This window comes from Bufo gargarizans, chromosome 2 (genome assembly GCF_014858855.1).
Source record: "Bufo gargarizans isolate SCDJY-AF-19 chromosome 2, ASM1485885v1, whole genome shotgun sequence".
Lineage (NCBI taxonomy): Eukaryota > Metazoa > Chordata > Amphibia > Anura > Bufonidae > Bufo > Bufo gargarizans.
In genome coordinates, this window is record NC_058081.1 from 456,988,073 (window position 1) to 457,012,269 (window position 24,197).

General features: G+C 37.6%; 2 protein-coding genes across 14 annotated transcripts in view; both read right to left on the minus strand.

Moving 5' to 3' along the window:
- The window catches only part of LOC122928299 (protocadherin gamma-A4-like), a 299,736-nt gene that overhangs the window by 50,491 nt on the left and 225,048 nt on the right, over nucleotides 1–24,197 (minus strand). The window lies entirely within an intron of this gene.
- On the minus strand, nucleotides 538–8,384 carry LOC122928848 (protocadherin gamma-B1-like). Its single transcript, XM_044282116.1, has 5 exons — nucleotides 5,841–8,384; nucleotides 2,241–2,535; nucleotides 1,027–2,135; nucleotides 687–971; nucleotides 538–543 (listed from the first exon to the last, which is right to left on the minus strand). Exons 1-5 carry the CDS (start codon nucleotides 8,265–8,267, stop codon nucleotides 538–540), a joined length of 4,122 nt encoding a protein of 1,373 aa, XP_044138051.1. The 5' UTR covers nucleotides 8,268–8,384.

The following is a 24,197-nucleotide window of genomic DNA, read 5'->3' on the forward strand; positions in this document are numbered from 1 at the left end:
TCCCATTGAGCTAGTTACATAGACACTCTACTATCACTGCACATAACAATGCCCAGCTAGTTTATACCTCCTCCAACCCAGCTGGCTAAATAGTCATTGTGCTATCACTGCTCCTAACAATGCCTAGCTAGTTTACAGCTCCTTTTACACAGCTATTTACATAGACACTATCCTTTAACTACCCCTGTTGCTGCCTTGACACACCCATAGACATAACATTACAAAATGGAAATGGTCATCTGACCACAGCCCTGCATGAAAGATAAAAGTAATAATGGTATTATTATAGCTATCACTGTTATGATATATTTGTCCTTTTTAACACTACAGTACTTAGCTATACATTAAAAACATCAGAAAAGACTGCCAGGCAGCTATTAGCAGTAAGAAATATCTATATGGATATGTAAGAATCTATAGACAATATGCCAATTCTGAGGATTGTAAATAATATCTTTACTTACAATAATATCTGCATTTTAGAAATGAAAAAGGGGCTATATAACTATGGGAAAGATAATTGGAACTAGTACAAGTTTAAAGCTATTTAAACAAATATTATGTTTTCAATATAAAAGGAGCAAAACAATGTAAAAAATCTATTATTTATACAAAAATGCTGACATATCACATTTTAATATGTTAACTACCATTTACAAAATGATAAATTATATCATACCACATACCTGTGGAATTAAAATTTCTACAGGTGAACAGTTCTTTATAGTTTCATTTCCAATACCAGAATCATCAGCATCTATTAGACTGTCAACTGGAACATTGTGCTGAGGTTTAAGAAATGCAAATTCCTGGTCATGTGGATCGAGAGTTACACAAACATCATAGGAATATGGCAGAGGTAATGTTCCACTGTTGAACTGTGAAATGAATCTGGGATCAACTGGTGGATATAGATTTGTACTCATAGATCCAAATCTGCTAGAAGACTTTGACTTTATATTTGGAGACAACTGCAATAATCACAGTCAACATGAAGAGAAAATAATTCAATGCCAAGGCTATTACCAAGTAGAATTGTAGGTTGGCCTGAGATTCTTCTTTGTTAGACTGACTGCTCAGCTCAGGAAGGATCTGATGAAAATGACCTGCAATCACCATGTTTATAGTGACTGAAGCTGAGTGGGATGGAATCCCATTGTCTTTTACTAGAACCACAATTCCATGTTTCATGATGTCTCTTTCTTGAAATAAACGTGAAGTCCTGATCTCCCCTGTGTGCTGGTCAATGGTGAAGAGTGATGGTTCTGAAGACTGTAAAAAGTAAGACAACCAGCCATTGTGTCCAGAGTCAGCATCCACTGCCACCACTTTAGATACTAAAGATCCTTTTTCAGAGGTCCAAGGAACCATCTCAAATGTTGAACTATCAACCTCTGGTGATGGGTACAGAATAATTGGTGAATTATCATTCTGGTCGACTATATATATTTTTAGTGTTGTACTGCTGTTCAGAGATGGAGATCCACTGTCTCTGGCAATTATTTGGATAATAAATTCTTTATGTTTCTCATAATCAAATGACTGTTGAGCATAAATGACCCCAGTTATGGGATTTATAGAGATATAGTAATACAGGGAATCTTCTTTATTGGCTTTGGTCATTATAAAATATGTTATCTTAGAATTGTCTTCACTGTCCATATCTCTTGCTTGAATACTAAATATTGAAGCTCCTGGTAAATTATTTTCTGTCACAAATGCAGAGCACAATAACTTTTCGAACACTGGTGCATTTTCATTGATATCTGATATACTGAGTTGGATTACTTTTCTAGAACTCATTTCAGCAGAACCTTTGTCTGAGGCTTGTATTGTGATGTTGTACGATGATGTTTTTTCCCTATCTAGAGCACTCTTTGTAATAATTTTATAGAACTTTCCAGTTGATGATATTAACTCAAATGGTAAATCACCTTTTATTGCACATTGAACTTCACCATTTTCTCCTGAGTCACGGTCATGAACTTTAATCAGAGCCACTACAGTTCCAGGGTTGGAATCCTCAGGAATATTATCTGATGATGAGGTTATAGAAATCTCAGGAGCATTGTCATTTTCATCTGTTATTTCTATTAAAACTTTAGTATGAGCAGCTAGGCCTCCTCCATCTTGCGCTTGCACATAAATTTCATAATAATTTCTTACTTCATAATCTAAGTTTCCTAATGTTCTAATTTCTCAATTTTGGGAATCAACAAGAATATTATCTACTGTGGTACTAATAGAGTAAGTGATCTGTGCATTGATGCCTTTATCATCATCACTTGCACTGACCTTCAGAATTGTTGAATTCACCGGTATATTTTCCCTAACACTTACTTTATATACATCCTGTGTAAATACTGGGGAATTATCATTGAAGTCAGTGATAATGATATTAATTAAGGCAGTGCCTGTCTGTAAGGGATTTGCACCATCAGAAGCTGTTAGAATAAGTTCATGCTTCTCTTGTGTCTCTCGGTCTAGAGGTTTCTCTAGTTTAAGCTCTGGAAATACACTGCCATCAGCGCTGACCTTCTCTCCAAGAGCAAAATAAAGATTTGTACTGAGTTTGTAGCTTACCAGAGAATTAATCAAGGAAACGTGGAATCAAGGTCATGCGAGTGACGTGTGCAGTTTGGAGGAAGAGGGGGTGGTCACACAGAGGCACCAGCACAGCAAAAGAGGGAGCAGGGTGCAAAAGCGTCTGTTACATTCTTGGGTGACATTTTACCATTTTTGCCGTGAATAAACCCCTGCTCTGCATAGGTAACAGGGACCTACATTTTAAAAAATTGTCTGTTACAGTATCAGGTGACATTTTACCATTTTTGCCATATACAAACCCCTGCTCTGCATAGTTGACAGGGACCTAATTTTTGTAAAATCGCCTGTTCAATTGCTGGGTGACATGAACCCAGTTTTGCCATTGAAAAACCCCTGCTCTGCATAGGTGACAGGGACTTAAATTTCAAAAATTCGTCTTTAATTGATGCGTGCCCCCTCCTTTCATTCGATCCTTCCGCTTTAACAATTTGTCCCACATTTCTGCTCGATCACATTTCAGCCATTGACCTCCCTTGGATGTGGTATCCCTTTCTCACGCTCCCTCTCAGGCATGAAACCCTGGTAGGCACATAAAAGAACATCGAAAGTTGATAGAGAAGATATCCAATTGGATCGTGGACGTCACGGGGACATGCGACATAGTGGAGCAGTATGTGTGCACATGCCTACAAGTACTGAATGATGGGTCTGCCCCCTTAAACTTCTGGTTCTCCAAATTGGGCACATGGCCTGAGCTTGCCCTTTACGCCTTGGAGGTGCTGGCCTGCACTGCAGCCAGTGTATTGTCTGAACGTTTGTTTAGCATGGCAGGAGGGGGTTATCACAGAAAAGCGCAGCCGCCTGTCCACAGCCAATGTGGACAGGCTCACGTTTATTAAAATGAACAAGGCAGGGATCCCACAGGACTTGTCCATACCTTGTGCAGAATAGACATGTATACCGCCCTCTTTGTTTTATTTTTTATATTTCCCAATGTTTTGGGGTCTACCCAAATTTAAACAAAATAATAAAATAAAATAAAAACCAAAAACCAGTGTTGGCTACCTCCTCCTCCTCCACCGCCGCTTCCACCTACACTGCCACATCCACCGCCTCCTCAACCTCCTACCCCATATGGACCTCCTCCTCCTAGATCAAGATTATTATTTTTTATTTTTACATATTTTATGTTATTTTAGGTCATTTCCCTATCCACATTTGTTTGCAGAGCAATTACCATGCTCTTATCCACATTTTGCTGCCTTTTGCATCCCTCTACCCCATTCCATGACTTTTTTTAGAGCCATTTTAGTGCTCCAAAGTTCGGGTCCCCATTGACTTCAATAGGGTTCGGGTTCAGGCTCAAGTTCGGGTCAAGTTCGGGTCCTGAACTCAAACTTCTTGGTGAAGTGTGGCTGAACCCGTCGAACCCGAACATCCAGGTGTCCGCTCGACTCTATAGGTAACCTTTTTGTGCAATTTTTTACTTAACACATTAACCATCAAGTTTAGCTTGGCTGTATCTATATATACATAGTGAAGAGTAGCAGCACTTATTTTATTGAGCATGGGCTGGAGAGTTATGTTTGTTATATCTAAGTATTTGTATTGTCTTTTAAATAATACTTGATAGATCTATATACCTTGTATATATACCTGCTTGGGAATTGCTTTAATGCGCTGGAGAGAGAAAAGAGGTGGAAGTTAAAGCAGTGAGGGACCTATTTACCCTTTCAAAATTCTATTCTACTTGACATTTAAGAACACTTTAGCAAATTAAAATAATAAATATTTGATCATTATAAATAGTTATTGATTTTTTAGGGCACTAAAGGAACAGGTGAAAATAATATACTTTACTAGTTGTCAGTATACAACATGAAGAACTTGGTACACAATTCTAAGAAACTATTCTCCACCATTAAATCACTTACTATTTACTAATGATACTAAAATGCCCATATACAAGGAAAGATTGTATTTAAGAAACATGGTGATGCATTAGTAAGCACTTTTGCCTTGCAAAGCTGGGGTCCTAGGTTTGAATCCAGACAAGGACAACATCTGCATGGAGTTTTTACTGTATGTTCTCCCTATGTTTGCATGTTTTTTTCCCCCCAGGTACTCTGGTTTCCTCCCACCTCTAAAAACTGATAGGAATTGTGAGCTCCACTGGGGACAGTGAGTGACGATAATGTCTGTAAAGCACTTCAGAATATGCTGACATTAAATAAATAATATAAATACATTTAATAGATATAAAATGTGATGAAAAAACATGACAACCCTTTGGATATTCCAATATTCAAAAGTGTACATTTCATTGGGGTGATCAAGGAAGTTGCTGTGGGGAAATAAGAAGTTTCAAATCAGGTTGTCTCCAAGGAGACTATAAACCTTCATAGGTTCATGCTGAGTCCTGCTTCCCTGCTTACACAGGTGATTAATGGGGTTATTTGGTCAAATAAAATGGATCACACATGTAACCTACAGCATTGGTATAATCCTCTCACACAAGGAAAACACCACTAATGAAGTGCCTGCTATATTGTAATAAGACGATTTATAGGAAAATGTACACTGATGCCACAACAAATATCCCCAAAGGGCATTTTGTCAGTCTTCATAATGAGGCAATCAACAAGAAGACAGCCAACGACAATAGCATACATAAAAGCATCCCAGGCCTTAACAAGTTTCCTTGTAGCCAAACAAAAATCAAGCAATCAACTTACAGTAATAAAATCTATACATTCTATCTTTAAAGAGAACCAGTCATTATAAGAGACAACTCGTACATCACCACTGTTTACTCTAATTACTTACTGTAACTAAATCCACAAGTGGCAACTTGGGGGTCAAAAATAAAGTTGAGTCATGTGATCTATCACATGATCCTTCTGAGCCAGTGAAAGATCTTGTGATTCCATAGGACCAGGAAGTGCTATAATTTCAGCCTCCTTTTTGACACTATAAAGGCTGTTGTTTTGTGTAACCGTACCTAATATATTAATAACTCATTTGTTCATTTATCATACTGATGTCCTTATTTTCATAAATCTGCCATTATAATAGATGAAAAGAATGAAAGTAAATATTCTACCACTATCCTTTTTTCCTAAAAAATGTCATTATTACTTTATAACGTTATCATGTCAGATAAAATGTATAGAAGTAATAAATGACATAATATATTACAAAACAAAATTATTTTTGACATTATATATTTTGAATACTGGTGCACTGCAAGTGATACTGAAGAAAATACCATTCATAATACAGTAAATACATACCTGAATCTTATGATTGTCCTCAGTTAAATAATCTCCGACCTTTTCATTTCCAATGCCAGAATCATCAGCATCTATAAGACTATCCACAGGAACATTGTGTTGAGGTTTAATAAAAGCAAATTCCTGCTCACTTGGATCCAAAGTCACACAAACATCATAGGAATATGGCAGAGTCAATGTTCCATTGTTAAACTGTGAAATTAGTCTGGGATCAATGGGTGGATATAGATTTGTACTCATAGATCCAAATGTGGTAGAAGACTTTGATTCTTTATACTTGGAGACAAATGCAATAATTACAGTCATCATGAAGAGAAAAGAAATCAAAGCCAAGGCTATTACCAAATAGAATTGTAGATTGGACTGAGATTCTTCTTTGTTTGACTGACTGCTCAGATCAGGAAGGATCTGATGAAAACCATCAGCAATCACCATGTTTATAGTGACTGAGGCTGAGCGGGATGGAATCCCATTGTCTTTTACTAGAATCGAAATTCCATGTTTCATTATATCTCTTTCTTGAAACACACGTGATGTTCTGATCTCCCCTGTTTGCTGGTCAATGGTGAAGAGTGATGGTTCTGAAGACTGTAAAAAGTAAGACAACCAGGCATTGTGTCCAGAGTCAGCATCCACTGCAACAACTTTAGATACTAAAGATCCTTGTTCAGTGGTCCATGGAACCATCTCAAACACTGATCTATCAACCTCTGGTGATGGGTACAAAATAATTGGTGAATTATCATTCTGGTCAATTATATATATTGTTAAAGTTGTACTGCTATTCAGAGATGGAGATCCATTGTCTCTGGCAAGTATTTGGATATTAAATTCTGTATGCTTCTCATAATCAAATGATTGTTGAGCATAAATGACCCCAGTTACTGGATTCATGGAGATATATGAAGATAAGAGATCTTCTTCATTATCTCTGGTCATTATAGAATATGTTATCTTAGAATTGTCTTCATTGTCCAAATCTCTTGCTTGAATGCTAAATATTGACGATCCTAGTAAATTATTTTCTGTCACAAACACAGAGTAAATCAGTTTATCAAACACTGGTGCATTGTCATTAACATCTGATATACTGAGTTGGATTACTTTTTCAGAAGTTATTTCAGGAGAACCTTTGTCTGAGGCTTGTATTGTGATGTTGTAGGATGATGTTTTTTCCCTATCTAGAGCACTCTTTGTAACAATTTTATAAAACTTCCCGGTGGATGATAGTAACTCAAATGGTAAATCACCTTTTATTAGGCATTGAACTTCACCATTTTCTCCTGAGTCACGGTCATGAACTTTAATCAGAGCCACCATAGTTCCAGGGTCACAATTCTCAGGAATATGATTTGATGATGAGGCTATGGAAATCTCAGGAGCATTGTCATTTTCATCTGTTATTTCTATTAAAACTTTAGCATGGGCAGCTAGGCCTCCTCCATCTTGTGCTTGCACAGAAATTTCATAATATTTTCTTACTTCATAATCTAAGTTTCCCTTTGTTCTAATCTCTCCACTTTGGGAATCAATTTGGAAAGCCAAAAGAATATTATCTACTGTGGTACTAATAGAGTAAGTTATTTTTGCATTGACTCCTTCATCATCATCACTTGCACTGACTTGCAGAATTGTTGAATTCACCGGTATATTTTCCCTAACACTTACTTTATATACATCTTGTGTAAATACTGGGGAATTATCATTGAAGTCAGTGATAATGATGTTTATTAAAGCAGTGTCTGTCTTTACAGGATTTCCACCATCATAAGCTGTTAGAATGAGTTCATGCTTGTCTTGTGTCTCTCGGTCTAGAGGTTTCTCTAGTATGAGCTCTGGAAATACACTGCCATCAGAGCTGATCTTCTCTCCAAGAGCAAAATACTGATTAACACTGAGTTTGTAGCTTCTCAGAGAATTAATGCCTATATCCAAATCTTCAGCTTTTTGTAAAACAAAGCTTCTTCCTGGAGAGGACGATTCACTCATTTCTAATGTCAATATGCTATGAAGAAATTTAGGAGGATTGTCATTTATGTCCTGAATATCAATCTTAACAGTGAAGACATTTAGTGGGTTTTCTACCACAGCATCAAATATAAGAACACATTCAGCTACAGCTCCACACAATGTCTCCCTGTCTATCCTATCAGCAATGTATAGGTTTCCATTATCCAGATTTATGGTGAAATATTTCTCTAACACATCCGACTCAATGCGTAATTTCCTTCCAGAAAGATCCTTCACATCTAATTGAAGATCCTTTGCTAAATTTCCAACAATTGAACCTTTTCTTAATTCTTCATTTATGGAATAATGAATCTGACCAGAGACTGAATGACATAGACAGTAAAATAAAAATGGAAATGTTACTTGCCATCTAAGCACTTCCATTGATTGTCCTTTCTGTAGTTGTAATCCAGCCATCTTTCTTTGTAGCAGAAATATAACAGTGAAATTTCTTCTTGCAGTTATAATCCAGCAGAATTAACAGCAGAAAAATAATGCTTCTCCTTTATGACTCCTATACATGGCACATCCTAATCTGAATGCTGTGTGTTCTTTCAGTTGAACACTGCCTGCATCATGGAGGTGATTCTGGATTTGCAGAATATTTCCTTATTGGTGAATAGCGGCGCTCTGAGGTGTATATGGGGAACTGCAGCATTCGTGACAGCTTAATTCCTATCAGAATCTGTTTAAAACTTTGTACATATTTCAAAGGTAATAGAAAACATGCAATAATATCAAAATATAATTGTAAAATAAGCTTTCAAAGATTTGAAAGTAAAGTTACTTCTAAGTCTACTTTCACGCTCGCATTTTGGCTTTCCGTTTGTGAGATCCGTCATGGGCTCTCACAAGCGGTCCAAAACGGATCAGTTTTGCCCTAATACATTCTGAATAGAAAAGGATCCGCTCAGAATGCATCAGTTTGCCTCTGTTCAGTCTCCGTTCCACTTTGGAGAGGGACACCAAAACGCTGCCTGCAGCGTTTTGGTGTCCATCTGATGAAACTGAGCCAAACGGATCCGTTCTGACACACAATGTAAGTCAATGGGGACGGATCCGTTTTCACTGACACAATCTGGCAAAATAGAAAACGTATCTATCCTCCATTGACTTTCAATTGTGTTCAAGACGGATCCGTCTTGGCTATGTTAAAGATAATACAAACGGATCCGTTCTGAATGGATGCAGATGATTGTATTATCTGAACGGATCCGTCTATGACAGATCCGCACAAAACTCGAGTGTGAAAGTAGCCTAACATAATAGCAAAGGAGATATTTGTGCTGGACATTGCTGACCTCCAGTCAAATACTAGGACTGATTCTGAGACTCTTTCTGAAGGTTCGAGCATAATATAGTTCCAGGAGAGTAAGTACTGGAGCTGAAGACTGCATACTACACAAAAACCTTTTTTCATGTAGTGTTATTGCTCAAGACTTTACAGAAAACACTTAGTTCAAATGCAAAAACAAATGTTTGTTAGGATAACAGGTATAGACATTTATAATTATTACCTCACTCAAATGTTATAGTGAATCCGTCAGCTCAGAAACACCCCAAACTAGAGTAAGCACTGTATAGTGTAAGTGATGCCAAGTCCGGTTGTGTAATTTTTATCTTTATACCCACTTGCGTTCTGATGATGTGCTCTGATAAACCAGCAGTAAAACGCATTGAAAGGACTCCCATGCCAATGCACATAGTGGAGAGGACTCAAAGATGAGTCCTCTGAATCCATTTTACTGCTGGTTTGTCGGAGCACAGTGACAGAATACAAGTGAGTATGAAGATAAGAATGAAATAATCGGACTATTACACTATACACTGTTTACTTTAGTTTGGAGGGTTTTTGGGGGCTGACGGATTTCTTTTTAGTGTAATTTCACAATAGCGCTATTCTTTTCCGACATTGAGTTCCGTCCTACGGTCTCAATACCGGAAAAGAATTTATCAGTTTTATCCTAATGCATTCTGAATGGAGAGCAATCCCTTCAGGATGTCTTCAGTTCAGTCTTTTTGACTTTTCAGGATGGATATAATGCCACAGCATGCTGCAGTTTTATCTCTGTCCAAAATTCTGGAACACTTGCCGATCCGGCATTTGTTCCTATTGACATGCATTAATGCCGGATCCGGCCCGGAGTGTTCCAGCAAAACGGATCCGGAATTGCGGTCTGCGCAGGCTCAGACCGCAAAAAATGTGAAAAAAATAAATGCCAGATCCATTTTTCCGGATGACACTGGAGAGACGGATCCATCATCTCAATGCATTAGTCATACGGATCAGGATCCTGATCCGTCTGACAAATGCCATCAGTTTGCAGTTTGCATGCGTTTTAACGCATCCGGCAGGCAGTCCCTGCGACGGAACTGCCTGCCAGAATCCTCTGCCTCAAGTGTGAAAGTACCCTAACAAAAACAATTTATTTTAATAAACAATATTGTAAAAGAAGGAGCGACATTTTCAAAATGTTTTCTATTGCTGCATCTCTATCTTATAGACAATTCAGTGTGTTCTAAGGACACTTTATGGGAGTTATGGTGAGGACACTAATGGTCATGTATGGTAGGCCATGACTACTGTTGCTGAACTCGGAGGTCTCATATAGATTTTATTAAAGGCAGCATAGTATGGGATCAGGTCCTCCTCTCCTATTAGCCTAAGTGACACAAAAATAGGAAGAAATACAGCAGATTGAGAGCCCACTGTATTAAGGTAAATTTACTCCTCATTCCTCTTACACCTGTCATCAGTGACAGATCTGAGTGATAGACTGCATATACATGCAGATATATAGTAGACTGTCAGTAAATGTTAAAGGCTATGTACACTTTCGGGGGCAATTTTTTGTTTGAGCTGTTCTGTCACAAAGGGTTATCTGTTTGTCAAGCTATGTGAATGTTCACATCGAGTCAGTCATCTAATAACCCTTATATCTAAATTACTAAAAGATCATTTAAGCCACATTATTTTCAGTAAGATAAGAGCTGAGCTATAATAAGTGTTTATAATGTCAGAAGGTAGCCCATCAGCTCATCTGCCTGACATAAAAGAGTGAAAATTCAGATCCTGCTACATGATAAACTCAAAGCTGTGCAGGGAAAAGGGCTAAACATTTTTAATAAAGAGCAATTGAAAAAATATATTTTTATGTCAAATCGAGTGTAATGCAATAATAAAAACAAAATGCCCCAAAGCTATATATAAAGATGTAGCCAAGCTAAACTTGATGGTGAACGCGTTAAGTAAAGAATAGCAAGAAAATGTTTCAATGGATTTCAGTGGCTTTTGTCACGAGATAACCAAGATAACACTATGCAATGTGTTATCATAGTTAATTTTAGCTTGGCTACATCTGTAGCCTTTAAGTGGGGTGTGGTTGGGGGAGCTTTCCCTCTTTGGAATAAAGAGGACTCTTTACTATGAGATGGCCTTATTCTTTAATAGTCACTATAAGTCAAATGGCACAATATTTTTCTGGGTTATTTGAGCTAATAGGAGAGAGAGCCTGTCCTTTATTGTGCTGCTATATACTACATTGACAGGTATAATTTGAACTTTATAAAATTATAAATACACAAATACTTGGTGCTTTCACTGTTTTACTATTTTTTTACCATTAGTTTTATATTTGTGATCATTTTTAATGCCACAAGACAGTGTTCTTCATTGTTTCTCAAATATTATACTAGTACATAATTGTGGCACAAGGGAAGGGATGTCACTGCAGATTCACCACATTTATTTATTCCAGTTTTCTTGCAAGATAAAAAAACTGAAACCTACAGCAGCTAAGAGGCTGCCATAGATTTGGTCAGACGGCCAGTGGGATGGTGCACCAAATTCATTTTTCTAATCTCACTGTGGTACAGGAGGGCTCAAGACTGATGTGGAAAACACTGGCCTTGATAAATGTCCCCCTATGTATCTATATCACTATCTTATTCCAACAATTATATCTATTGTTGAGCGAATCAAAGCATCCAAATTCAATACGAAGTTTAGGAAAAACTTTATTCACTGCAAAGCCAAATTTCCTTAAGCTTTGTGGTAACAAATAGTTTTACTTAACATGGAGGCTAGAGTTGTCTTAGAAAGAAGATAAAAATACTCACCTCATCCACTTGCTCGCATAGAGGCAATCCACTCCTCTTAAGTAGAAAAGACATGATCACGTAGTGATGTCATTGGTGATGGTGCTGGGAGCGCATGGTGACGTAGCGTAGTTCCTTCGGCAGGTCTTTTCCACTCAAGAGAGGAGCGGGCGACGTCAGTGTGAGGAAGTGAATAAGGTGAGTGAATTCTTTTTTTAAACCGAAAAGGCCATATTGCACTAGCGTATTACGGTTTTCAATGGCCATTAGAAGGGTGCACTTCTGTCTAAGTGTTAAAACTGATCCCATTGATAGGGTTTTAACATAGAGATTCGTGCTAAACTAATTTATAGCAAATCAAATTTCTTTTTAAAAATCGGCATCTTTAATTATCTTATGCTTGATGGTGTTCTGTGCTGTAACTACTGTTCTGGTACAATAAGTAAAGGCCACTATACAATGATCAAATAATGCCAACAAAGTTTTCAGATAGCAGCTCTATACATAAGGTAATAACAACAATACTATTCACCACAGTGCAATTGTCTAGAGGTCATACCCTCTAGCCATAGGTTTCACCAGTAAATTCTTAATGTTATCAAAGTCACTATCATTAACAATTTATTATTTCAAAATCTGATGCTAAATCAAATCAGATAGGAACTATTCTCAGAAAATATATGTCTTATATTTGAAAGGGTAACCTATAATGTGATATTATCTCTGGTTCACAGGATAGAGGGTTACTATAAGATTGGTGGGGGTCACACAGTTGGAACCCCAAAAAATAATTAAAGGATTAGAACGGCAGGCAGAGCTTGTGCAATAACGCTCCATTTATCTCTAAAGGACCAATGGAGATATATGAGTACAGTAATCAGCTATTTCTGGAAGGTCCCATTGAGACAGAGTGTGATATGAAGAGTAGCGTGCATATCACTTAATTTAACTGTGGTTTTACTCTGGTTTTTAGCAGATATATTCATGTCGGCGCTTGACTCTCCTGGCCCATTTTCATTATATAAACAAATCACTCTGGTTTGTGTACATCCTATATGCAGCACTTCCTGTTGCTGTATCCAACCAAACCCATAATGCACTTCTTTCTCTGCCACATCTGCAGCACTGCTTTTACCACATCCAGCTACTTTATAGCTCCTGCCATCCAGCTAGTCACATGGACACTCCTCTATCACTGACCCTAACAATGCCCAGCTAGTTTATACCTCCTCCCATTGAGCTGGTTACATAGGCAGTCTACTATCACTGCCCATAACAATGCCCAGCTAGTTTATACCTCCTCCAACCCAACTGGTTAAATAGTCATTGTGCTATCACTGCTCCTAATAATCCCCAGCTAGTTTATACCTCCTCCCATTGAGCTAGTTACATAGACACTCTACTATCACTGCCCATAACAATGCCCAGCTAGTTTATACCTCCTCCAACCCAGCTGGTTAAATAGTCATTGTGCTATCACTGCTCCTAATAATCCCCAGCTAGTTTATACCTCCTTCCATTGAGATAGTTACATAGACACTCTACTATCACTGCCCATAACAATGCCCAGCTAGTTTATACCTCCTCCTATTGAGCTAGTTACATAGACACTCTACTATAACTGCCCATAACAATGCCCAGCTAGTTTATACCTCCTCCCATTGAGCTAGTTACATAGACACTCTACTATCACTGCCCATAACAATGCCTAGCTAGTTTATACCTCCTCCAACCCAACTGGTTAAATAGTCATTGTGCTATCACTGCTCCTAATAATGCCCAGCTAGTTTATACCTCCTCCCATTGAGCTAGTTACATAGACACTCTAGTATCACTGCCCATAACAATGCCCAGCTAGTTTATACCTCCTCCAACCCAGCTGGTTAAATAGTCATTGTGCTATCACTGCTCCTAATAATGCCCAGCTAGTTTATTCCTCCTCCCATTGAGCTAGTTACATAGACACTCTACTATCACTGCCCATAACAATGCCCAGCTAGTTTATACCTCCTCCAACCCAGCTGGTTAAATAGTCATTGAGCTATCACTGCTCCTAACAATGCCTAGCTAGTTTACAGCTCCTTTTACACAGCTATTTACATAGACACTATCCTTTAACTACCCCTGTTGCTGCCTTGACACACCCATAGACATAACATTACAAAATGGAAATGGTCATCTGACCACAGCCCTGCATAAAAGATAAAAGTAATAATGGTATTATTATAGCTATCACTGTTATGATATATTTGTCCTTTTTAACACTGCAGTACTTAGCTATACATTAAAAACATCAGAAAAGACTGCCAGGCAGCTATTAGCAGTAAGAAATATCTATATGGATATGTAAGAATCTATAGACAATATGCCAATTCTGAGGATTGTAAATAATATCTTTACTTACAATAATATCTTCATTTTAGAAATTAAAAAGGGGCTATATAACTATGGGAAAGATAATTGGAACTAGTACAAGTTTAAAGCTATTTAAACAAATATTATGTTTTCAATATAAAAGGAGCAAAACAATGTAAAAAATCTATTATTTATACAAAAATGCTGACATATCACATTTTAATATGTTAACTGCCATTTACAAAATGATAAATTATATCATACAACATACCTGTGGAATTACAATTTCTACAGGTGAACAGTTCTTTATAGTTTCATTTCCAATACCAGAATCATCAGCATCTATTAGACTGTCAACTGGAACATTGTGCTGAGGTTTAAGAAATGCAAATTCCTGGTCATGTGGATCGAGAGTTACACAAACATCATAGGAATATGGCAGAGGTAATGTTCCACTGTTGAACTGTGAAATAAATCTGGGATCAACTGGTGGATATAGATTTGTACTCATAGATCCAAATGTGGTAGAAGACTTTGACTCTTTATATTTGGAGACAACTGCAATAATCACAGTCAACATGAAGAGAAAAGAATTCAATGCCAAGGCTATTACCAAGTAGAATTGCAGGTTGGACTGAGATTCTTCTTTGTTAGACTGACTGTTCAGCTCAGGAAGGATCTGATGAAAATTACCTGCAATCACCATGTTTATAGTGACTGAAGCTGAGTGGGATGGAATCCCATTGTCTTTTACTAGAACCACAATTCCATGTTTCATGATGTCTCTTTCTTGAAATAAACGTGAAGTCCTGATCTCCCCTGTGTGCTGGTCAATGGTGAAGAGTGATGGTTCTGAAGACTGTAAAAAGTAAGACAACCAGGCATTGTGTCCAGAGTCAGCATCCACTGCCACCACTTTAGATACTAAAGATCCTTTTTCAGAGGTCCAAGGAACCATCTCAAATGTTGAACTATCAAACTCTGGTGATGGGTACAGAATAATTGGTGAATTATCATTCTGGTCGAATATATATATTTTTAGTGTTGTACTGCTGTTCAGAGATGGAGATCCACTGTCTCTGGCAATTATTTGGATAATAAATTCTTTATGTTTCTCATAATCAAATGACTGTTGAGCATAAATGACCCCAGTTATGGGATTTATAGAGATATAGTAATACAGGGAATCTTCTTTATTAGCTTTGGTCATTATAGAATATGTTATCTTAGAATTGTCTTCACTGTCCATATCTCTTGCTTGAATACTAAAAATTGAAGCTCCTGGTAAATTATTTTCTGTCACAAATGCAGAGTACAATAACTTTTTGAACACTGGTGCCTTGTCATTGATATCTGATATACTGAGTTGGATAACTTTTCTAGCACTCATTTCAGCAGAACCTTTGTCTGAGGCTTGTATTGTGATGTTGTACGATGATGTTTTTTCCCTATCTAGAGCACTCTTTGTAATAATTTTATAGAACTTTCCAGTTGATGATATTAACTCAAATGGTAAATCACCTTTTATTGCACATTGAACTTCACCATTTTCTCCTGAGTCACGGTCGTGAACTTTAATCAGAGCCACTACAGTTCCAGGGTTGGAATCCTCAGGAATATTATCAGATGATGAGGTTATAGAAATCTCAGGAGCATTGTCATTTTCATCTGTTATTTCTATTAAAACTTTAGCATGAGCAGCTAGGCCTCCTCCATCTTGCGCTTGCACAGAAATGTCATAATAATTTCTTACTTCATAATCTAAGTTTCCCAATGTTCTAATTTCTCCATTTTGGGAATCAACAAGAATATTATCTACTTTGGTACTAATAGAGTAAGTGATCTGTGCATTGATGCCTTTATCATCATCACTTGCACTGACCTTCAGAATTGTTGAATTCACCGGTATATTTTCCCTAACACTTACTTTATATACATCCTGTGTAAATACTGGGGAATTATCATTGAAGTCAGTGATAATGATGTTTATTAAGGCAGTGCCTGTCTGTAAGGGATTTGCACCATCGGAAGCTGTTAGAATAAGTTCATGCTTCTCTTGTGTCTCTCGGTCTAGAGGTTTCTCTAGTTTAAGTTTTGAAAATACACTGCCATCAGAGCTGACCTTCTCTCCAAGAGCAGAATAAAGATTTGTACTGAGTTTGTAGCTTACCAGAGAATTAATCAAGGAAACATGGAATCAAGGTCATGCGAGTGACGTGTGCAGTTTGGAAATCCTGTACAGACAGGCACTGCCTGTTCAGCAAAAGAGGGAGCAGGGTGCAAAAGCGTCTGTTACATTCTTGGGTGACATTTTACCATTTTTGCCGTGAATAAACCCCTGCTTTGCATAGGTAACATTTTAAAAAATTGTCTGTTACAGTATCAGGTGACATTTTACCATTTTTGCCATATACAAACCCCTGCTCTGCATAGTTGACAGGGACCTAATTTTTGTAAAATCGCCTGTTCAATTGCTGGGTGACATGAACCCAGTTTTAAATTTCAAAAATTCATCTTTAATTGATGCGTGCCCCCTCCTTTCATTCGATCCTTCCGCTTTAACAACTTGTCCCACATTTCTGCTTGATCACATTTCAGCCATTGACCTCCCTTGGATGTGGTATCCCTTTCTCAAGCTCCCTCTCAGGCATGAAACCCTGGTAGGCACATAAAAGAACATCGAAAGTTGATAGAGAAGATATCCAATTGGATCGTGGACGTCACGGGGACATGCGACATAGTGGAGCAGTATGTGTGCACAGGCCTACAAGTACTGAATGATGGGTCTGCCCCCATCAACTTCTGGTTCTCCAAATTGGGCACATGGCCTGAGCTTGCCCTTTACGCCTTGGAGGTGCTGGCCTGCCCTGCAGCCAGTGTATTGTCTGAACGTTTGTTTAGCATGGCAGGAGGGGGTTATCACAGAAAAGCACAGCCGCCTGTCCACAGCCAATGTGGACAGGCTCACGTTCATTAAAATGAACCAGGCAGGGATCCCACAGGACTTGTCCATACCTTGTGCAGAATAGACATGTATACCGCCCTTTATTTTTTATATTTCCCAATGTTTTGGGGTCTACCCAAATTTGAACAAAATAATAAAATAAAAAACGAAAACCAGTGTTGGCTACCTCCTCCTCCTCCACCGCCGTATCCACCTACACTGCCACATCCACCGCCTCCTCAACCTCCTACTCCATATGGACCTCCTCCTCCCAGATCAAGATTTTTTTTTTTTACATATTTTATGTTATTTTAGGTCATTTCCCTATCCACATTTGTTTGCAGAGCTCTTACCATGCTCTTATCCACATTTTGCTGCCTTTTGCATCCCTCTAGCCCATTCCATGACTTTTTTAGAGCCATTTTAGTGCTCCAAAGTTCGGGTCCCCATTGACTTCAATAGGGTTCGGGCTCAAGTTCGGGTTAAGTTCGGGTCCTGAACTCAAACTTCTTTGTGAAGTTTGGCTGAACCCGTCGAACCCGAACATCCAGGTGTCCGCTCGACTCTATAGGTAACCTTTTTGTGCAATTTTTTACTTAACACATTAACCATCAAGTTTAGCTTGGCTGTATCTATATATACATAGTGAAGAGTAGCAGAACTGTATTTTATTGAGCATGGGCAGCTGTACTGGAGAGTTATGTTTGTTATATCTAAGTATTTGTATTGTCTTTTAAATAATACTTGATAGATCTATATACCTTGTATATATACCTGCTTGGGAATTGCTTTAATGCGCTGGAGAGAGAAAAGAGGTGGAAGTTAAAGCAGTGAGGGACCTATTTACCCTTTCAAAATTCTATTCTACTTGACATTTAAGAACACTTTAGCAAATTAAAATAATAAATATTTGATCATTATAAATAGTTATAGAATTTTTAGGGCACTAAAGGAACAGGTGAAAATAATATACTTTACTAGTTGTCAGTATACAACCTGAAGAACTTGGTACACAATTCTAAAAAACTATTCTCCACCATTAAATCACTTACTATTTACTAATGATACTAAAATGCCCATATTCAAGGAAAGATTGTATTTAAGAAACATGGTGATGCATTAGTAAGCACTTTTGCCTTGCAAAGCTGGGGTCCTAGGTTTGAATCCAGACAAGGACAACATCTGCATGGAGTTTTTACTGTATGTTCTCCCTATGTTTGCATGTTTTTTTTCCCCCCAGGTACTCTGGTTTCCTCCCACCTCTAAAAACTGATAGGAATTGTGAGCTCTACTGGGGACAGTGAGTGACGATAATGTCTGTAAAGCACTTCAGAATATGCTGACATTAAATAAATAATATAAATACATTTAATAGATATAAAATGTGATGAAAAAACATGACAACCCTTTGGATATTCCAATATTCAAAAGTGTACATTTCATTGGGGGTGATCAAGGAAGTTGCTGTGGGGAAATAAGAAGTTTCAAATCAGGTTGTTTCCAAGGAGACTGTAAACCTTCATAGGTTCATGCTGAGTCCTGCTTCCCTGCTTACACAGAGTGATTAATGGGGTTATTTGGTCAAATAAAATGGATTACACATGTAACCTACAGCATTGGTATAATCCTCTCACACAAGGAAAACACCACTAATGAAGTGCCTGCTATATTGTAATAAGACGATTTATAGGAAAATGTACACTGATGCCACAAGAAATATCCCCAAATGGCATTTTGTCAGTCTTCATAATGAGGCAATCAACAAGATGACAGCCAACGACAATAGCGTACATAAAAGCATCCCAGGCCTTAACAAGTTTCCTTGCAGCCAAACAAAAATCAAGCAATCAACTTACAGTAATACAATCTCTACATTCTATCTTTAAAGAGAACCAGTCATTATAAGAGACAACTCGTACATCACCACTGTTTACTCTAATTACTTACTGTAACAAAATCCACAAGTGGCAACTTGGGGGTCAAAAATAAAGTTGAGTCATGTGATCTATCACATGATCCTTCTGAGCCAGTGAAAGATCTTGTGATTCCATAGGACCAGGAAGTGCTATAATTTCAGCCTCCTTTTTGACACTATAAAGGCTGTTGTTTTGTGTAACCGTACCTAATATATTAATAACTCTGTTCATTTGTCATACTGATGTCCTTATGGTCATAAATCTGCCATTGTAATAGATGAAAATAATTAAAGTAAATATTCTACCACTATACTTTTTTCCTAAAAAATTTCATTATTACTTTATAACGTTATCATGTCAGATAAAATGTATAGAAGTAATAAATGACATAATATATTACAAAACAAAATGATTTTTGACATTATATATTTTGAATACTGGTGCACTGCAAGTGATACTGAAGAAATTACCATTCATAATACAGTAAATACATACCTGAATCTTATGATTGTCCTCAGTTAAATAATCTCCGACCTTTTCATTTCCAATGCCAGAATCATCAGCATCTATAAGACTATCCACAGGAACATTGTGTTGAGGTTTAATAAAAGCAAATTCCTGCTCACTTGGATCCAAAGTCACACAAACATCATAGGAATATGGCAGAGTCAATGTTCCATTGTTAAACTGTGAAATTAGTCTGGGATCAATGGGTGGATATAGATTTGTACTCATAGATCCAAATGAGGTAGAAGACTTTGATTCTTTATACTTGGAGACAATTGCAATAATTACAGTCATCATGAAGAGAAAAGAAATCAAAGCCAAGGCTATTACCAAATAGAATTGTAGATTGGACTGAGATTCTTCTTTGTTTGACTGACTGCTCAGCTCAGGAAGTACCTGATGAAAACCATCAGCAATCACCATGTTTATAGTGACTGAGGCTGAGCGGGATGGAATCCCATTGTCTTTTACTAGAATCGAAATTCCATGTTTCATGATATCTCTTTCTTGAAACACACGTGATGTTCTGATCTCCCCTGTTTGCTGGTCAATGGTGAAGAGTGATGGTTCTGAAGATTGTAAAAAGTAAGACAACCAGGCATTGTGTCCAGAGTCAGCATCCACTGCAACAACTTTAGATACTAAAGATTCTTGTTCAGTGGTCCATGGAACCATCTCAAACACTGATCTATCAACCTCTGGTGATGGGTACAAAATAATTGGTGAATTATCATTCTGGTCAATTATATATATTGTTAAAGTTGTACTGCTATTCAGAGATGGAGATCCATTGTCTCTGGCAAGTATTTGGATATTAAATTCTGTATGCTTCTCATAATCAAATGATTGTTGAGCATAAATGACCCCAGTTACTGGATTCATGGAGATATATGAAGATAAGAGATCTTCTTCATTATCTCTGGTCATTATAGAATATGTTATCTTAGAATTGTCTTCATTGTCCAAATCTTTTGCTTGAATGCTAAATATTGACGATCCTAGTAAATTATTTTCTGTCACAAACACAGAGTAAATCAGTTTATCAAACACTGGTGCATTGTCATTAACATCTGATATACTGAGTTGGATTACTTTTTCAGAAGTTATTTCAGGAGAACCTTTGTCTGAGGCTTGTATTGTGATGTTGTACGATGATGTTTTTTCCCTATCTAGAGCACTCTTTGTAACAATTTTATAAAACTTTCCGGTTGATGATAGTAACTCAAATGGTAAATCACCTTTTATTAGGCATTGAACTTCACCATTTTCTCCTGAGTCACGGTCATGAACTTTAATCAGAGCCACCATAGTTCCAGGGTCACAATTCTCAGGAATATGATCTGATGATGAGGCTATGGAAATCTCAGGAGCATTGTCATTTTCATCTGTTATTTCTATTAAAACTTTAGCATGAGCAGCTAGGCTTCCTCCATCTTGTGCTTGCACAGAAATTTCATAATATTTTCTTACTTCATAATCTAAGTTTCCCTTTGTTCTAATCTCTCCACTTTGGGAATCAATTTGGAAAGCCAAAAGAATATTATCTACTGTGGTACTAATAGAGTAAGTTATTTTTGCATTGACTCCTTCATCATCATCACTTGCACTGACCTGCAGAATTGTTGAATTCACTGGTATATTTTCCCTAACACTTATTTTATATACATCCTGTGTAAATACTGGAGAATTATCATTGAAGTCAGTGATAATGATATTAATTAAGGCAGTGCCTGTCTGTAAGGGATTTCCACCATCAGAAGCTGTTAGAATGAGTTCATGCCTGTCTTGTGTCTCTCGGTCTAGAGGTTTCTCTAGTATAAGCTCTGGAAATACACTGCCATCAGAGCTGACCTTCTCTCCAAGAGCAAAATACTGATTAACACTGAGTTTGTAGCTTACCAGAGAATTAATACCTATATCCAAATCTTCAGCTTTTTGTAAAACAAAGCTTCTTCCTAGAGAGGACAATTCTCTCATTTCTAATGTCAATATGTTATGAAGAAATTTAGGAGGATTGTCATTGATGTCCTGAATATCAATCTTAACAGTGAAGACATTTAGTGGGTTTTCTACCACAGCATCAAATATAAGGACACATTCAGCTACAGCTCCACACAATGTCTCCCTGTCTATCCTATCAGCAATGTATAGGTTTCCATTATCCAGATTTATGGTGAAATATTTCTCTAACACATCCGACTCAATGCGTAATTTCCTTCCAGAAAGATCCTTCACATCTAATTGAAGATCCTTTGCTAAATTTCCAACAATTGAACCTTTTCTTAATTCTTCATTAATGGAATAATGAATCTGACCAGAGACTGATTGACATAGACAGTAAAATAAAAATGGAAATATTACTTGCCATCTAAGCACTTTCATTGATTGTCCTTTATGTAGTTGTAATCCAGCCATCTTTCTTTGTAGCAGAAATATAACAGTGAAATTTCTTCTTGCAGAAATAATCCAGCAGTATTAACAGCAGAAAAATAATGCTTCTCCTTTATGACTCCTATACATGGCACATCCTAATCTGAAATGCTGTGTGTTCTTTCGGTTGAACACTGCCTGCATCATGGAGGTGATTCTGGATTTGTAGAATATTTTCCTTATTGGTGAATAGCGGCGCTCTGAGGTGTATATGGGGAACTGCAGCATTCGTGACAGCTTAATTCCTATCAGAATCTGTTTAAAACTTTGTACATATTTCAAAGGTAATAGAAAACATGCAATAATATCAAAATATAATTGTAAAATAAGCTTTCAAAGATTTGAAAGTAAAGTTACTTCTAAGTCTACTTTCACGCTCGCATTTTGGCTTTCCGTTTGTGAGATCCGTCATGGGCTTACACAAGCGGTCCAAAACAGATCAGTTTTTTCCTAATACATTCTGAATGGAACAGTTTGCCTCCGTTCAGTCTTCGTTCCACTTTGGAGGCGAACACCAAAACGCTGCCTGCAGTGTTTTGGTGTCCGTCTGATGAAACTGAGCCAAACGGATCCGTTCTGACACACAATGTAAGTCAACTGGGACGGATCCGTATTCACTGACACAATCTGGCAAAGTAGAAAACGTATCTATCCTCCATTGACTTTCAATGGTGTTCAAGACGGATCCGTCTTCGCTATGTTAAAGATAATACAAACGGATCCGTTCTGAATGGATGCAGATGATTGTATTATCTGAACGGATCCGTCTATGACAGATCCGCACAAAACTCGAGTGTGAAAGTAGCCTAACACAATAGCAAAGGAGATATTTGTGCTGGACATTGCTGACCTCCAGTCAAATACTAGGACTGATTCTGAGACTCTTTCTGAAGGTTCAAGCATAATATAGTTCCAGGAGAGTAAGTACTGGAGCTGAAGACTGCATACTACACAAAAACCTTTTTTCATATAGTGTTATTGCTCAAGACTTTACAGAAAACACTTAGTTCAAATGCAAAAACAAATGTTTGTTAGGATAACAGGTATAGACATTTATAATTATTACCTCACTCAAATGTTATAGTGAATCTGTCAGCTCAGAAACACCCCAAACTAGAGTAAGCACTGTATAGTCTAAGTGATGCCAAGTCCGGTTGTGTAATTTTTATCTTTATACCCACTTGCGTTCTGATGATGTGCTCTGATAAACCAGCAGTAAAACGCATTGAAAGGACTCCCATGCCAATGCACATAGTGGAGAGGACTCAAAGATGAGTCCTCTGAATCCATTTTACTGCTGGTTTGTCGGAGCACAGTGACAGAATACAAGTGAGTATGAAGATAAGAATGACATAATCGGACTATTACACTATACACTGTTTACTTTAGTTTTGGGGCTGACGGATTTCTTTTTAGGGTACTTTCACAATAGCGTTATTCTTTTCCGACATTGAGTTCCGTCCTACGGGCTCAATACCGGAAAAGAACTGATCAGTTTTATCCTAATGCATTCTGAATGGAGAGCAATCCATTCAGGATGCATCAGGATGTCTTCAGTTCAGTCTTTTTGACTTTTCAGGATGGCTATAATGCCACAGCATGCTGCAGTTTTATCTCTGTCCAAAATTCTGGAACACTTGCCGATCTGGAGTTTGTTCCTATTGACATGCATTAATGCCGGATCTGGCCCCGAGTGTTCCAGCAAAACGGATCCGGAATTGCGGTCTGCGCAGGCTCAGACCGCAAAAAATCTGAAAAAAATAAATGACAGATCCATTTTTTTCGGATGACACCGGAGCGACGGATCCGGCATTTCAATGCATTTGTCATACGGATCAGGATCCTGATCCGTCTGACAAACGCCATCAGTTTGCAGTTTGCATGCGTTTTGACGCATCCGGCAGGCAGTCCCTGCGACGGAACTACCTGCCGGAATCCTCTGCCTCAAGTGTGAAAGTACCCTAACAAAAACAATTTATTTTAATAAACAATATTGTGAAAGAAGGAGCCACATTTTCAAAAATGTTTTCTATTGCTGCATCTCTATCTTGTAGACAATTCAGTGTTTTCTAAGGACACTTTATGGGAGTTATGGTG